At 40.8% G+C, this 15,521-nt stretch overlaps 1 protein-coding gene across 8 annotated transcripts in view; it reads right to left on the bottom strand.

Moving 5' to 3' along the window:
• The window catches only part of LOC148014868 (ARM repeat superfamily protein), a 100,840-nt gene that overhangs the window by 42,475 nt on the left and 42,844 nt on the right, over positions 1-15,521 (bottom strand). For 3 of the 8 annotated variants that reach the window (XM_087665487.1, XM_087665482.1, XM_087665481.1), the window contains exons 3-17: positions 8,324-8,385; positions 8,019-8,111; positions 7,709-7,880; positions 7,347-7,462; positions 7,174-7,260; positions 6,976-7,092; positions 6,799-6,892; positions 6,542-6,684; positions 6,079-6,126; positions 5,880-5,948; positions 5,727-5,802; positions 5,275-5,405; positions 3,597-3,656; positions 2,443-2,521; positions 2,292-2,356 (exon numbers count right to left, since the gene is read on the bottom strand). In XM_087665487.1, coding sequence (XP_087521613.1) covers positions 2,292-2,356; positions 2,443-2,521; positions 3,597-3,656; positions 5,275-5,405; positions 5,727-5,802; positions 5,880-5,948; positions 6,079-6,126; positions 6,542-6,684; positions 6,799-6,892; positions 6,976-7,092; positions 7,174-7,260; positions 7,347-7,462; positions 7,709-7,880; positions 8,019-8,111; positions 8,324-8,385 — 1,412 coding nt within the window. Of the gene's footprint in view, positions 1-2,291; positions 2,357-2,442; positions 2,522-3,596; positions 3,657-5,274; positions 5,406-5,726; positions 5,803-5,879; positions 5,949-6,078; positions 6,127-6,541; positions 6,685-6,798; positions 6,893-6,975; positions 7,093-7,173; positions 7,320-7,346; positions 7,463-7,708; positions 7,881-8,018; positions 8,112-8,323; positions 8,386-15,521 lie in introns of those variants that run through there. The other 5 variants (XM_087665486.1, XM_087665488.1, XM_087665483.1 and 2 more) reach the window with 5 other exon arrangements.

Consider the following 15,521-nt stretch of genomic DNA (forward strand, 5'->3'; position numbering starts at 1 on the left):
GTTAAACCCTAATTTGGGAGGACCCATCCATCTATAAATAGACACACGGCCCACCACTCAGCCCAATCTCGTCTTTGCAGATTACAGGTTCTATATCTCTACCATCCACACCTTGTTTGTGGAGGATATTACAATTCGAGCTGCTGTCCATTGCTATCCATTATCAGGGGCCTACTATCCAACCCCTTGCTGCTGTTGACGATTGTTTCCAGCCTGCTGTCATCACCAAAACAGCTGTGTTTACTACTGCAGATCATGTTCCCCCCTACATTCATCTTCTCCTTGCCAATTCTGCCACCAACTGCTCCATCAGGCACTGATCCAACCTCTCCTGTCGATGCTGCATAACATCTCTGGAGGCTCTCTACTGCAATTCAAGATCCGTTTTGAGTACAACACACTCTCTAGCTCATACTCTACCTCAGTCCTTGAGACATGAGAGTTGGAGGGCCAATATTTCACCTTTGCATAGGGTATTTGCTGCATTGAGCATCATATATATTCAGCATTCATTATGTATTCATTATTTTCTTCATTGTTCATTGTCTCTGAGTTATGCTACCATGATTGTGTTATTTATCAGTTTGGTGCTTTGTTGTACAATTGTGTTTGTTATCTATAGACAAGTATTTATTTACAAGTCTCTCCCATCTAGCCTTGAAGTGTAAACTATCACTATCTAGATCCCATGCCGTAACTTATTTCTAGTGCTATAAATTGCTAGATTATATTACTTTTCCTCCTATTCCACAACATGTGAGAAATGTCATTATGATAAACCAAAGTTCCAAAAAGAAACTTTGTTGCGCAATGTTACAAAGATGTTCAGAAAATTAGATAGAATACTTGTGTTCTTGGTATATGAATTCACTTTCCTAAGTTCATGTGTTCTTGTTCTTTTGTTCAGTTCTTAGCGTTCACAATAGCTTTATCTCCTTGATTCCATTTCTCCACAACGTTCATCTGACAACTCTAGATGGAAGAACATGATAAGAGTCTTATGTGAGAAGAAAAACATCTCCTACTGGTGGCGAGCTGATGATGCCAAACGAGGCTCGGAGATCACTGCACTATCCTGCCTGATTAGGCCAAAGAACCTATGGATGAAACGCTCAGTGGAAAAAGAGAAACATAATCCTCCAGACAGGGGGATGTTGAAGAAGACAATGGGTGATAATGGAGCGAAACACAGTCCTCAGCAGCTGTGGGTGATGTGACAAAGTAATCTCCAAGGGCTGCAATATCAAAATGCAGATGCAGAGTCCAAACTGGCTGGCAGCAGCTACCAAGAGATGGGAAACTGGTTGCAATGAGAGCAACATAATGTACAGCAATCCCAAAATGTTCCAGGTGGCAGATAATTGGCATGGCAGCCTGCTGGAATGCAAAACAGATCTCTGACTGGCTGGAACAAGCTGTCACGTGCAAATGAAGTGTTGCTGATGTAAATGACTGCTGGGGGAGCCTCAATGGAAGCTGGGCGGCCTGTAGGCTGCAAAAAAGCAGGGTATCCTGGGGCAGACAGTAAGCTGGATGACCTCAAACTGCTGAGCAGCACTGAGGAAGTGAAAATGCAGCTGTAGGTTGATCAGGAAAAGGTTGCCATGATGGAGAGAGATGTCACCAGGCAGATGGAAGTGAGCACTACGCTGAGGAAGCACTTGGGTACCCCAATAACTGTGATGTCCTCCATATAAGGGTGTGGAAAGCAGTGGAGAGTGCTGAAGGGTACTGAAGAAAAGAAAGTAATCTGATCTGAATGAAGAATGAATGAGAGGGGTGGGAGAATGGCAACAACATGTCCTATTTATAGGGGATTTTGAAGCACTTGTCCTACTACGTGGAATAAGTCCCAAAAATATACAAATCGAGCCTTTTCAGGGCTGTTAATGGAGACCAAAATTAGGTGTCCAAGGTGCCTCACAGGATGTTACACAGATCCTGTGCTTTTTTTGTATGTGCGCCTTGAAGTAAGACCTTCCACTCACCATCAGAAACTACCCGTCAGCTCTTAAGACCCACAGCTATTGGAAAGTACTCCTAAGAGAGGTCAATGATTGAAAAAGGGAGAGAAAACTGATTCTCTCTTCCAAAATCCTTGCGCACATTCAGCAACTTGCACAATATTAGGTGAAACCGTACTAAAGGGCTGACCATGGGACAGTCTCTACTTGTTAATCTCTAGTATAGCATTTATAAATCACAAAAATAATTAGCACTTGAAGCCTGGACAAGAACATCTTACTGTACCAACTGATGAGTGCTATTGATCTCTGAAAATTTCCACTTACCAAAGAGGAGAACTTGGCAGCGACACTTAAGGAACGCCCGTACAGAAATGGATACTCCTTTCCAGCTGCATGATGTAGTCAAGCTTCTCGTAGTTTCAATGAAGTTCTTTAACATCCCAATCCAAAAAGAAAGTCCTGGATAATGTCATACCTGGACCAAGATCCTCACGCAGCATATTGTCGAGAAACCCTTCCATGCTAAAAGTGAATCCAGTATTTCTCTGCTGTATCTGAAAACATTAGAAAGTATCACAACTCATTCTAAAAAGAACCCGTCTAAGCAATGAGTGACAGAACTCAAACTTTCAATAGAAGCATGCACACGCATTTAGCAGGACTTATCTCTACTAAAGAATGTGCTTACCAGTGATCAGAATATCTTACACAGGGTCATGCTTTTTCGCAAAAAACCAAAACAAGAAAAAAAGCTTCCCTGAGAAAATCCAATAATAGCCAATGTATTACCACAGCAGCATACTGTTATAACAGTATCTTGCTAGTATACTCAGCTAAAGCATTACAGTCTTTTCTGGGCAGGTACTTCCAAGCACCAATCATTGCTGAATCCCAATAACCTCTCAATCATGGATGAGACTCAGATTCAAAAAGCATTTTTAATTCATGAATGAGCATCCTTGCGAGAGAAATCCAATTATACACCATTGTGTTTCTACAGCAGCAACCCTCCATGGCAGTACATTGCTAGCACATACTTCCAAGAAACAACCACTGCTGAATCCCAGCAATTTGTATTTCATGAAGGAAGCTCAGAGATAAGGGGCATTTTAACTTCATGCATGGGCATCCTTATAAGTGCTAATGTAGAAGGGCCACACCTTCAAGGCCTTGTCAGCCACTGAAAAATCTGGGGGCACTTTCGCCCCTTACAGGATAAGGGATGTGATTTGAAAGGAGCCGCTACTTCTCTATGTGTTTTGCCCAGATTCAGCGTGAACATGTTGAAAAGGCTCATTCCAGGAGAATGTTATCATGTTTAATCATATACAATATAATCGATCATTCCCTCTTCAATTTAATTCATACTCCCCTTCATAAACTGTGTAATCAATCATACCCTCTTTCAAACTAAGTCACACTACCCCTTCTTTTAATTAATCATATCCTCTTTCAAACCAATTCATACCACCCCCTTCAAATACTGTGTAATCCATCGTACCCTCTTTCAATTTAAACCACACCACCCCCTACATTGTGCAGCATTTAATTTTCACTTGATAAAGGATCCTCACAAAATTATGGATTACATTTGCTTTGTTAAAATGGATTGAACAAAGTGCATCTTACCTGTGCCTCAATAAGCGACTCAGAGATTGTGCCCACAGCTAAGATAGCAGCTTCTCGTATCTGAAATGATAGCATACATAAGGTAAACCACTAAAACATGCCATCAGTTATAAAAAAACAAAAATATAGAAAATAAGAAAATCCTGAGATACAAAGTGTGACAAGCTTTCAAGACCAGGAAAAGCTTAGCAACATCTTGAATCTCATAAACTCAGTGTGTTATTTGGTTAGAATCAAGCATAACAGAATCACCAATGCCAAAAATTCACTCTCTCAGGACGGAAACATGTGTGCAGCCAATGTTGCAGTTGGTGATGCCTTGACAGTGTTTCCAGAGAAAATATTTCGAAACTCTATTGCAGTTGATAAGAATAATCCTCATTGGTTTTGCTATAAGAGTTAGAAAACCTGGTCTTAAATTAGCCTTTGAACAGCAGCAAGCTCAACCTAGAATCAAAGTAGGGTTTCATAAACACCTTAGAGCATACTAAACTAGAGCTACAGGTTCGTCAATTTACAAGATGATTGCTATTTTGAGTGCACACATCTCTATACCTCAAAACCTTTACATGTTGACAGCAGCCAGAACAACCCTGACTACTATGTGATTACACTGTCCTTAAAAGTGAACTTCCGAAAAGATGGCATTAAATTACAGTTGGAGTCTGTCATTTGACCAAAAGGTACATGCTCCTCCTATAGAGATGGTAGACAGAGGATGCAGATCAAAAGATAAGCCAAGTGATGTGCAATCAGTGTAAATGCAGATCAAAACATTTGCTAAGAGACGAGCCCTCTTCTGAATAAATAGAGGACTGGATCAGCTGGAAACTTGTCACAGCTGTTCCAAGCATCCTTTGCTTATGGCTTTATTAAACTTGAGATCAGGAGGTATCCCCACTTTAAGTTTCAGTACACTGTTTCCTATTCCCTAGCATTCATGCAATACAGTAACTGGATCAACCTATTCGACATAATGTTCTTCTTCCCTTAAAACTTGTGCTACCTCCAGGCTCAAATGCCAGCCTTCTGTAAAGGTTCAGGAGAGGAGATGCTAACTGTCAAAGGAGGTCTCTAGCCTTGTGCATAGACTTGAGATCTAACAAGTTGCCCTTTGAAACGATCCTTACAATCTCCTTAGCTCTTAATGCCTTCTTACTGTTCATGAAAGTCTCCTTTATTGAAAGCATTGTGCAATTACCACCTTAAAAAACGTCATTCCAAACTATAATTGAATGTGCAAGGGTAGAGAAGCTTGGAAGTACTACTAGCACAGACCCTCCCAAGCCTCTGGACGGCAAAGGAAAGCAACCCATTCAAGCACTACTACCTCCTCCACTTCAATCAAGAGAATTGGCCCTGACACCAACCACAATAGGAGGTACCCAACCAGTATGGAAGATAGGTTTCACCAGCTGGTGGCCATGATCACAACTTTACTTCGAAGGATTGGCACTCACAGATCTAAGAGAACAGTAGCACAGAAGGCAGAGTCTGAAAAGAGAGCTGAGAAGGTGCCTAGATCGAAAGGTTCATCCACCTACATTCCTCGTCTCACTCAGGGTCCCACTCAAGGATTTGACAACTTACTCAAGAAACCCTAGCGACCAACATCCCCAGTAAACCTTTCAGTTGAGACTTGTATTGCAAACTAGAAGGGAAAATTCATGATACTTACCTTCCACCAGTCTTCTTTCCCATTACACCTTTGCTCGGCTGCTTTGCAAACATGCTTCTCAACTGATTGCACAATGGACTGTATCCCCACACTGTCATATGTTGCTACCAATTCCTCCAATAATAATATCCCTTCAGAGAACCAAAAATGGTAGTTAGTCTAAATGAGGCTATTCACACTGCTTGGAAGTTTCAAAAATTCAACGTGAACTATCCTAGATCAACTTAAAAGCATTTCAAAATGAGCTTAGTTAAAAGTCTTTGCTACTAATACTGTTTTGGTTGATTAGTCAATTAGGCATAAGAGAATATAGGGGTGGAATTCCCTGCAAGCCAACTGATTACAGCTAAATTGTTAAATTCTTGTATACCTAATCCTTCTAAAATGTGCACACCGATAAGTTTGACTTGTCTTGGACACTAGCACATGTGTACATTAAGACATTATCTTACCTGAAACACGGCAACTGCACATCATGTCATTCTCATCAGCCACAAACTCGTTTGGGTCTGAAGACCACAGCTCTACCTGTGGGTGCCAGTCCAGTAATTTTACATCATAATCTAACCCTCTTTTTTTAGCACGTCTTTGAGCTGAAATGGTACCTGCTCACTTGTCATTTGCATGTAACCAATTGTATGGTACACCAAGTCAGCTAGATGCTTCTCTATGACCTTGACAAAACCATCAAATTGTAAGTTTAACAATAAGCAATCCAGATAGGCAAAGAGTCCTGCCCATGAACCGCGAACCGGCTGAACTAACAATTCAATTGCTGCAGAGAAGGCCTTGTTCTGTATTTACCTTGCTGTACCGAGGTTGTCCAACAAGTGTCAGCAAGAACTCTAGCAGCTGTAGAAGACGATAAAAATCCAATAGTTGGAACAAGTCTAACCATTTCCATATCCAAGCACTGTGAGACCAGAGCTTATTCACCACACAATGACGTAAAAAGGAAAAGAGAGATAACACTGCACTATCCTATCAACAGGATCAGAACACATATGAGGACCAAAGAAGTTGACCAAAATCGTCAATAGAATTACGGCCGGAAGGCATATGACATAAAAATGTATCCTCGTTACTTGAAAGTGCACATCTATAGACATGTACACCAGACAGCTATACTGCAGCACACTTGTGTGCACCTCTACTGATCCATATACACAAAAGGATAATGCACATCCCAAACACATAACATGGACTGGACAAGCAAAATGCATCCTCATACTTGGAAACTCTCAAAATTATTGCAGAAATTTTAAACCTGTACAGAAAAAGCCTCCAAGCTTTGTTCATTTCCATCTGAGTCTGCTACTTCAGAGTATGAATCCTGTGTCGCTTGAATGCATGCCAACTCATACACCTTCAGACAAGAGACATAACTTTGCCATATTGGGGATAGTATTGCTGGACAAACAGTTTGAGTATCCCCAGACTTAGAACATTTTTGACCCAAAGGTGAAAAGAAAGCATACTTATTTAACACAGAGGAATCCAGTGAAAGATCATAAAATAACTAACCAGAAAATTCTGTAAAAACGAGCTTTGGGAAATTTTGAACGAGTTGCGTCAATATCTTTAATGCCTGGCTTTCAGATATAAAGCCAAAAATTAACTGAAGTCAATTCCTTAGCATTCCATTGCCAAATGACCAGTCGTGTATGCATAACACTTATTTTTTTAAGACCAACACCTAACCTCCATCCGAAGGCTCCAATCATCTGGATTTTCTTGAGGGACAGGGGAGGACAACAGGAGGGCAAATTGATCCATCCAAGCCTTCAACATTGGCGAAATTAAGGCCTTTGTCTCAGCCTACATCCAATGAATTCAAAAATTTAACACAATATTCAAGCTCAGAAATAATTTGATAAAAAAGCTAAAAAGGAAAGGCACCTGATAGACCCCCGTCATGACACCAAGAGTAGATATGCAACCGTGCAGTATTATAAGAGCTCGGCGCCTCATAGATGAATCAAATGTCTGCATTAAAAAGGGTGTTGACTCTCCAATGTGCTTTGAAGTAGAAGGAGATGTGATGACTACAAGCATGAACATATTGCACTTGCCTGAGGTGAGGAAACAATAGTATACAATGAAGGGAAAAGGATTGGCACTAGCTGGGGAATGTGAATGTCATCAAGGTCACCAGAAAAAAGTGCAAGGCATTTTAAAGCTCCCTTTACTGTACATGAATAAAGACCTTCTACATAAGAAAACTTAAAAAGCTTCTCAAAAATTGTCATAGAAATAATTGTAGCAAAGAAACAATGCCATACAATGCACTGCCATACTGCCAAGAGAAAATGTAGGAGAAAAGAAAACACTGCTCATGCCTGATCATTCAGTTTACTTGATCACTTAGTTTAATTGAGTATCCAAAAGGATCATGTGAGGAAGACACTCGATTGGTCAGGTGTGTCTATCTCACCTTTGTTGAGGTCATTCTGATCCCTTAGGTACGAAAGCAGGTAATCCATCAAATCCGGCCAGTCCTCAGGCCAGTCACAGCTTGCAATTGATGCTATTGCCATACCAACAGCAGTTCGAATCTTTCCATGAAAATCATCTATAACTTGTAGGAGAAGACCACGAATAAGAACCTGCAGGTTAGATAGATTAGCAAACCGGATAGGATGTCTCTTCACAATCAAAAGAGGCAGAGCTCCACTTTGGTGTCACCCTTGCCAAGTGATACTAGATAGTTGCACTATCAATCACTAACTATTTTGCACATTTACCTTGTCTTCAGATGGTACAACAGGAGGTGTGAACTTCTCCTCACCCTCATGCCAATGTTGCTTCACATATTGCTTCAATAAGACCGCAGCTAAGTGTAACAGGTCAAGAAAACTAAACCAGCAAAAAACTGAATCACTAGAGAATACACAACCACCGCAAGTGCACTCAGCAAGATATAAAGACTTTTCAAAACTCCAAACCTGCTTACAAATTATGCTGCCAATATAATCTTTCAAATATGCATTGAAAATGCAACTAGCAAATTGAGCATCAAGGATGCTGTTCAACACAAAAAAAAGGATATTTGCCGTAAACCTAGTGGTAGGGTTTTATCAACAGCAACCTTGGAAAGTGCCACTCCATAACCTTCACAGAAAATTAAGAAAAAAAATGCACAACAAGCTTATTACACACAAGGATTGAATTTTTCTCAACTTAAAAGGTAACCACCTATTTGCCTTAAAGTCCATAAAAGAAGCCAATGCTCCAAATGAATTTTGAAAGTAACCAACAACTCTTCTTTGAAACAATAAGATGAAGCCAACATTCAAGGCAGAGAACAAATATCCATTGTAAATAACTCAGTAAATAAGCCAACTTACGCATAATATAAGACAAGCACACAACAACAATGATACAGCATGAGATGACATGAAAATATAATATGATAGCTGTGAGAATAACCAATAAATCTTCTTTGAAACAATAAGATGAAGCCAACAGTTAAGGCAAAGAACAAATATCTGTTGGTAAATTACTCAGTAAAAAAACCAACTTACAAATAATATAAGACAAGCACACAACAACAATGATAAATCATGAGATGACATGAGAATATAATATGATGGCTGTGTGAAAAGCCGATTAAGAGGTCTATAATGCCAGAACATAGATCTCCAAACAGAAGAATGTGCTAGAGTCCCATGTATGAAAAAGACATCTCTCCTCCTCATGCCTCACATTCACCCTATAATCTCTCCCATCTCCCACAAAGTGCACGAATCATCTCTATCCATATCCAAAGAGAGTCTCTATCATAGGTGGTGTGGATCAATTGCATATGACAACACCTCGCTGTTCAAATCAACCAAGCAAAGATAATAGCAATCAACTCCTATATGTGGCAATGTCCCTTAGTCCACTCTGTCTTCGAATGTCTAGGTGTGAATCTTACTCAACTGCTGTCTAGAAGTAAGAAAGGAGTTGCTCCTATAGAAATCCCCTAGAAATACCCCAATCATCTCATGTTGGGTCTCTATATGTACATGACCCTAGCAACTGGCCCAAAGCCACAATCATAGCCTCGATCGTACCACATACAAGATCACCCTAAGGACTCTCACCCAAGCCACTATCATAGTCTCAGCTGTACAAATTCCCCTCTCATTCTCCAATGTTGAGAGACAATGTTCAGCTCCATATAGTGGGCAGTTCGCACCACATCTTAGGCACCCAATCTTTGCAATGTGTCATGTTTAGGTCAGCCCAATTCAGTACTCTAAAGGTCATTCACTTTTTCCTTCCAGATCAAAGCATCCAATTTCTCCTTCAGGGCCTATTCATAGGCCACTTCACTTATACACACTTCAAATCATCATTCAACAATTCAAGCTTGGGATTTATAGCCACTAGTGACTGCACCCTATTCATCTCTTGATATGCACACTCCATTCTCCAGGAGCCAAGAAACACACTTACCATAAGACTCGTTTTAACAGGTCAAATTTCACTTGGTCAAACCTAATGCAGTAAGTGCTTCGCTCTCAGGGTCTTTGGGACCTGGACCTGGTAGTTGATCTACAAGCTATGCCAAATCCTAGACTAGTCACTAGCACAACCTGATCATATCTATTGATGGAAAGTTCACAATGCTGTAGGTAATGTTGAGTTAATGCACAAGTTACTACCCAAGTTTCACTCACAGTTACAGCACTTTCCCCTAGAATCAAATCATTAGTTATCTCATTGGCTGCTATGCCATAAGAGATCAAACCAATGTCTCAATCTTGATCACAAGCTGCATGAGTTTGTCAAAAGTGGTGCAGCAGTGGAAGCATAGCCAAGTGCTGAAATAAATTGTTGAACATGAGACAAAAGAAAAAGAGCAAAAGAACATTGCAGAGGAAGAGAACTCAAAGATGTGGTCAGGAAATGGAATCCATATACCAAATACAAGAATGACATGTACAACAATGAGTCACTAGTTGTGTGGGCACCGGCACTGACTCCTCTCTCCAATCAAAAGACCACCTGAAGAATGATGATGACTAAATGAACGAAAGAGAAGCCACTAAATAAAAAGGCCCAAAATATGCCAAATATGGCAACTGGTTGGCCAACAATAAATGCCTAAATAATCACTAAAATAACCACTGTAAAATGCCTAAATTACCCAGTAATATTAAGGATAGCCCAGACTCACACATGAGCTGCCTAGATTGCTAATGCACTCTCTCAAATCATGAGTGATCTGATATAATACAATGATACAAGGATGATGATATACAACAAAGAACCACGAGAGTAGAACCATGGATACCCAAGTAGTGGGTGATCAAGCCACCACCAAGGTGCCTCGGAGAGAACTTGAGGTCAATGTCGATCATACCAATTCCTGAAAATAGAGAAGAGTTATCACAGATCTCAGTGTCTGTCAACAATGTCTTGCACTAGCATACAAGACTATCCTATCAAAAATGCCTTTCAATATATGTGACCATGGATTCTCCACCTTTGGCCAAGGCCGCCAAAGTGTCCCCTCATGTGAACTCAAGACTAGGAGCCAATCCCGCTCGCTGTCAAAGAAACAACCCATCATGAACCTGGATGTCAATCCCAGCTCCAAGATTTGAATCAGCCAGACTTCAATCAATGAGTCAAGAACATCCCTCTCTGAAACTTGTACACCTGTATACCTATATAGATGAGGCTCGGCTGCCCCATCGCACCACCCTCTCACACTCCCTCTCGCACCGGAGAGTTATGAGGGATCACCACATCACCTAGACTAGAAAGCAGCCGAGGAAGGGACAATCAAGCCCTTTCTGCGATCTAAAGAAGTGGCTTCCTTCTGCGCCATGGACTTCTCCTTGGTCGCAGCATCGGAGTTGGGGTCAGAAAAAAAGGATGACGCATTGTCGTGACACTGCGCGTCTACCACTGCAAACCTGAGGGCGGATATTTCTACCAAGTTTTTGAACTCTTAAGTCAAAGTCATTATGAGTTTGATTTCCGTTGTGTGTATCTTTTGTGTTTGGATCTGCATGATGACGCACGAGCACATATAGTTAGGATAGGCACGATTTCCTCAATGCATTTATAAATTTTACGTGGAAGCATCACTCAATTGATTGCATAGCATGGATTTTAATTTGTAAATTGCATGAGTGTTTGGGCACGAAGTTCTTTTCTAAAGCATGTTCTTTATAGGGCACAATGCATGGAAAAACAAGTTCATAAGAAGATAAACATTTTGAAAGCTCAAAGACATGGAATTTGTTCGCTAAGAAGATTATACATCCTGGTATTATTATCTTGGGAAAGTTTTATACAGGCTAAGAGAGCCGTGTAAACTGGGAAGATATAGAAAATCCTCGTAAATCAAAATTACTGCTACAATTTATCAACATCAAGATTGAATGAAATCTCCAACTATTGAGGAAGCATGAACGTATTGAGAAGTCACGACTTGTGCTATAGCCCTGAAGTCGACCAATTGATTCATCGTCAACTCTTGTTGGACCTAGAAATGATAACCTTCCAAAGGCAAAGGAGACTAAGGATCCTTCTTCCAAACCACGGAAAGTGATATTTTTTTGGCGAAGTAAAGCCATGGGAAAAGATACTAGAGAAGAAAAGGAAAGGATTGAAGGAAGCTTGATGCAGATTTAGAATCAAAATCTCCTAACAGGGTGAAAAAAAAAGAAGAATTATCTCTCAAAGATGGAATAAAGGTTTTGCGAGCAGAGTTGAAGGTTTACGATAGTAGCCTAATAGGGGAGCTCTTCAATAGTCCTCAAAATGGCCTAAACATGATGACAATCGGCAGCACGATGATGTAATCTTTGATGTCATTCAGAGATGCTTTTCATAAGCTTTTGGGAGATGAATTGATTGGCAGTGCTCTATACAAAAAGCAGCAAGACATCATGGAACGAAGCTTTTTTAAAGCTTTCCTAAAGCTACGAAGATAGTTATGAAAGCTAATGCAAGAGAGGTCGAGAAGAAGAAAGGGATGGCAATGAAGAACAGTAAAGATGAACGCAGGAACGTGCTTCATAACTACGACACGCAGAAGGTGAAGCTAGAAGCATCGGCGACTGCGACTGCAATAGAAGAGTGCTAAGGACAAATTACGATGTTGGTTCTTGGAACCTGCGACGAAGGAAACGGTGGCGACTCTTCAAAGACAAAACAAAAGTCGTAGCTCAAGGAGACATTGAAGACCGTGTTGCAGAAAAGACTGCTGCTGTGACGGAAGCTGTCATGAGGACGAGGACGCTGAAGCAGGAAGACGAGGACGCTGAAGCAAGAGGAGCAGAAGAAGTTAAACTCGGATGACAATTCTTCAGTCCTAACTAAAGATAGATGAAAAGAAGCATGACACAGATGCTGCTACGTTAGAGAGCTGACGGGAGCCGATAACAAAGAAAGTCAGAAAGCTGAGGGAGGGACGTGAAGGACAAGGAAGGTGACGATACGTAACTACTCTGAAAGGCTGCTTCTACAGCATGATTGACAACCTGGACGTGGCAAAGACACTAATGGTTACCATGCAAAGAGCTGGGCCATGTGTTTATTGGGCAACACTGTAAGTTTGAAGACAAAAGAAGCGAAGTCGACAACGGCATCAGCAGGGAAAAATGGTGCCCTGAGGGGAGCTTTGCTACTATCAAGAATCAAATCAACAGACTCGAATTTCTAAAACTATCGCATGTAATTCAATGAAGTTTAAATGAAGGCTATGCTGATTCGATGGACAGTGTTTGCCCATCAACAACGGAAATTCAAACAGTACGGAGGCGTAATTTCTTCAATCGAATATAGTACAGCTCCATGAAAGCAACAACATGCTTAACCTCAAAAGGTTAAAAAAGAAACCGAAGACTGTATAGGTGTCATCAATTGCACTGGGAGTAGTGTGTCTATGGTAGCACTCATGGCTCATTGCCGTATCACAGTTTAAGGTTCTGAAATTCGTAGCTTGTGGGAGTGCTTCTATTGTGGAGTTTCAGCTATATATGTGATGACAGAAATAATAATTCAATTTCAAAAAGTGAGTTAAGTAAACTATGTGAGGTGTGACATCTTGTCCAGCAATGTCATGCTATAAAAGAACTTTCAACTTTATGCCAAAAAGTGATAAAGCACTTGTCTCTTGAGAAGCTCTCCTCCATCTCTTCTGTCTTGTGGAAGTTTTTTAATATAAGCTTATGTACATCAATAGAACAATAGCAAGATTGTTGACATGCGAAGTTATTTGTACACACCTTGAACTCTTCATATCTAATGTGATCAAGCTTATCCAAGCTGAATTGATGTATTGAGATTCTTTACTCCGAGATTTAACCTCAAGTTGAGTGTTCTACTCCCATCTCAAAGCGTTCCTGCGGCAAGCGACATTCACGAACTCTCCGCGCGGAAAACCGTGCGACACCTAGTGAACCCGACGTGAAAGCGTCGCTTCTCATTGGCGAGATAGGAGATTCTTCAAATACTCCACCCGCATCATCATCGAGTGCTTCATCCTTTTTGACCGACGAGATTAAGAATCTATTGCAGACTCTTATCTTCGGCTATTATGATACAGAACCAACAGATGCAGTTATCTATGCAGCAACAATTGGATCAACAACGGATGCTACATCAAGAACAAGAGCATATACATGGAGCAACCAAAGCAATCGAGGCCGTGGTAAGTGAACGTAAATTATTTGATGGCCGAAATGTCTCAGCTTATCTTAAAACTTTTGAAAGCCAGATGCATTTTTTTGGTGTTCCTACCAACTGGAGCAATTACTTCTTACGGCTTGTCACGCCTACTTTGCGTGTTAGAGTGACTGATTTATTTGTGCAAGATTCAAATCGGAATGTCTTCAAGAAGGCGCTTAAAGATGAATATTTCCTGGAAGATTATGGCATTGCTACTCAGAAGACATTCAGGGAGTGGGTCTATCAATCCAACAAAGGACTTGTTGCTTCCGAGTTATTGCGCGAGTTTAAAGAACGCCACAATCAATTGGATACATTTGAACAAAGAGCCCTAAACTCGGAGAAAGTGGAGTTATTTTTGCAAGTGGCTGATCTTGCACTTCAAGACGAGTTGGGAGAATTTTTTGAAGACCGAACACAGCCTATGGGATTGAAGACGGATTGGCAAGATGCTGTTGAAGCGGTCTCCACATTAATGAAGAGGCGAAGATGGAAGATACGCCTACAAAACGGTATGCGAACTCCCCTAACGATGTCTACTCCTACCTCCACTTCTTCTACCTCCCACCCCATGTCTATGCCTATGCCTGTACCTATTCCTGCGGCAATTGTCAGGCCATCTGCCAAACCAACTATCAAAGACATGGTGGAAGAAATTTCAAAAAACCTGAAGGATCTTCAAATAAAGATGGTCAGAAGAGATCATCATCCACTTAACCCAGCTCCAACTTCTGTTCCCTCTTCTTTCACTCCTATGAATTCTTCCAAAAATAATTGTGTTCGCCTATGCATATGGTGCCACAGTCCAGACCATGAGCGCAAAGACTATCAAGACTTCGAAGAGGCGAAAAGATTGAAGTTGGTGATGTGGAAGGATAGGATGATTTGCTTCGGAGACTCAGAGCAACCACTCAAAACAAATTTCCGCAAAGGAGGTATGAAGAAATTATTGGAAGAAACTCTTTTACATTCCTCTTATGTAAAGCAGGAGGCAGCAAGAGAAGCTGCAACCTACGGTCTTCAATTGGAGCAGTTACCGAAAGATAAGTCTCCTTTATGGTCTTATACACTGCATGCGGAAAAGAAAGGTAAAGCTTCTTCATCTGAACTTTCATTCATAGGAGATGCAATTAGAAAAGAAACCAGATGGAATGATCGTGTAGATGTCTTCTCTATCTATGCTTATATTGCAAAATCTCAAGGATTTAAAGCACTTGTTGAACAAAAGCGCAAAAGAAATAATGATCAACCAGAAGGATCAAAGAAAGCAACTAGAAGGAGTGAGTCAGTTCTTCAACCCTCTTCTTCAGGATTGGAACTGAGCATGGCTGATGAGCAAAAGCCAAAGATGCAAGAAGACAAAAAGGCCCCGAAGTTAAAGGATTCGAAGCTGAAGAAGCAACCTGGATTCAAGCTATTATCCAACATTGAGTCTTCCACAAATTTGAAAAAGGTACTTGAAGATCGAATTCTTAATTGCAAGATTGAATTTACACTTGGAGAAGTTTTGGGGATTGCCAAGAGAGAGTTCCATGATGTTATTATAGACATCATAAAAAGAAAGCGCCAAA

The sequence above is a fragment of the Lygodium microphyllum genome, chromosome 24 (genome assembly GCF_053477565.2).
Source record: "Lygodium microphyllum isolate KBCC chromosome 24, Lygodium_microphyllum_v1.1.10, whole genome shotgun sequence".
Taxonomy (NCBI): domain Eukaryota; kingdom Viridiplantae; phylum Streptophyta; class Polypodiopsida; order Schizaeales; family Lygodiaceae; genus Lygodium; species Lygodium microphyllum.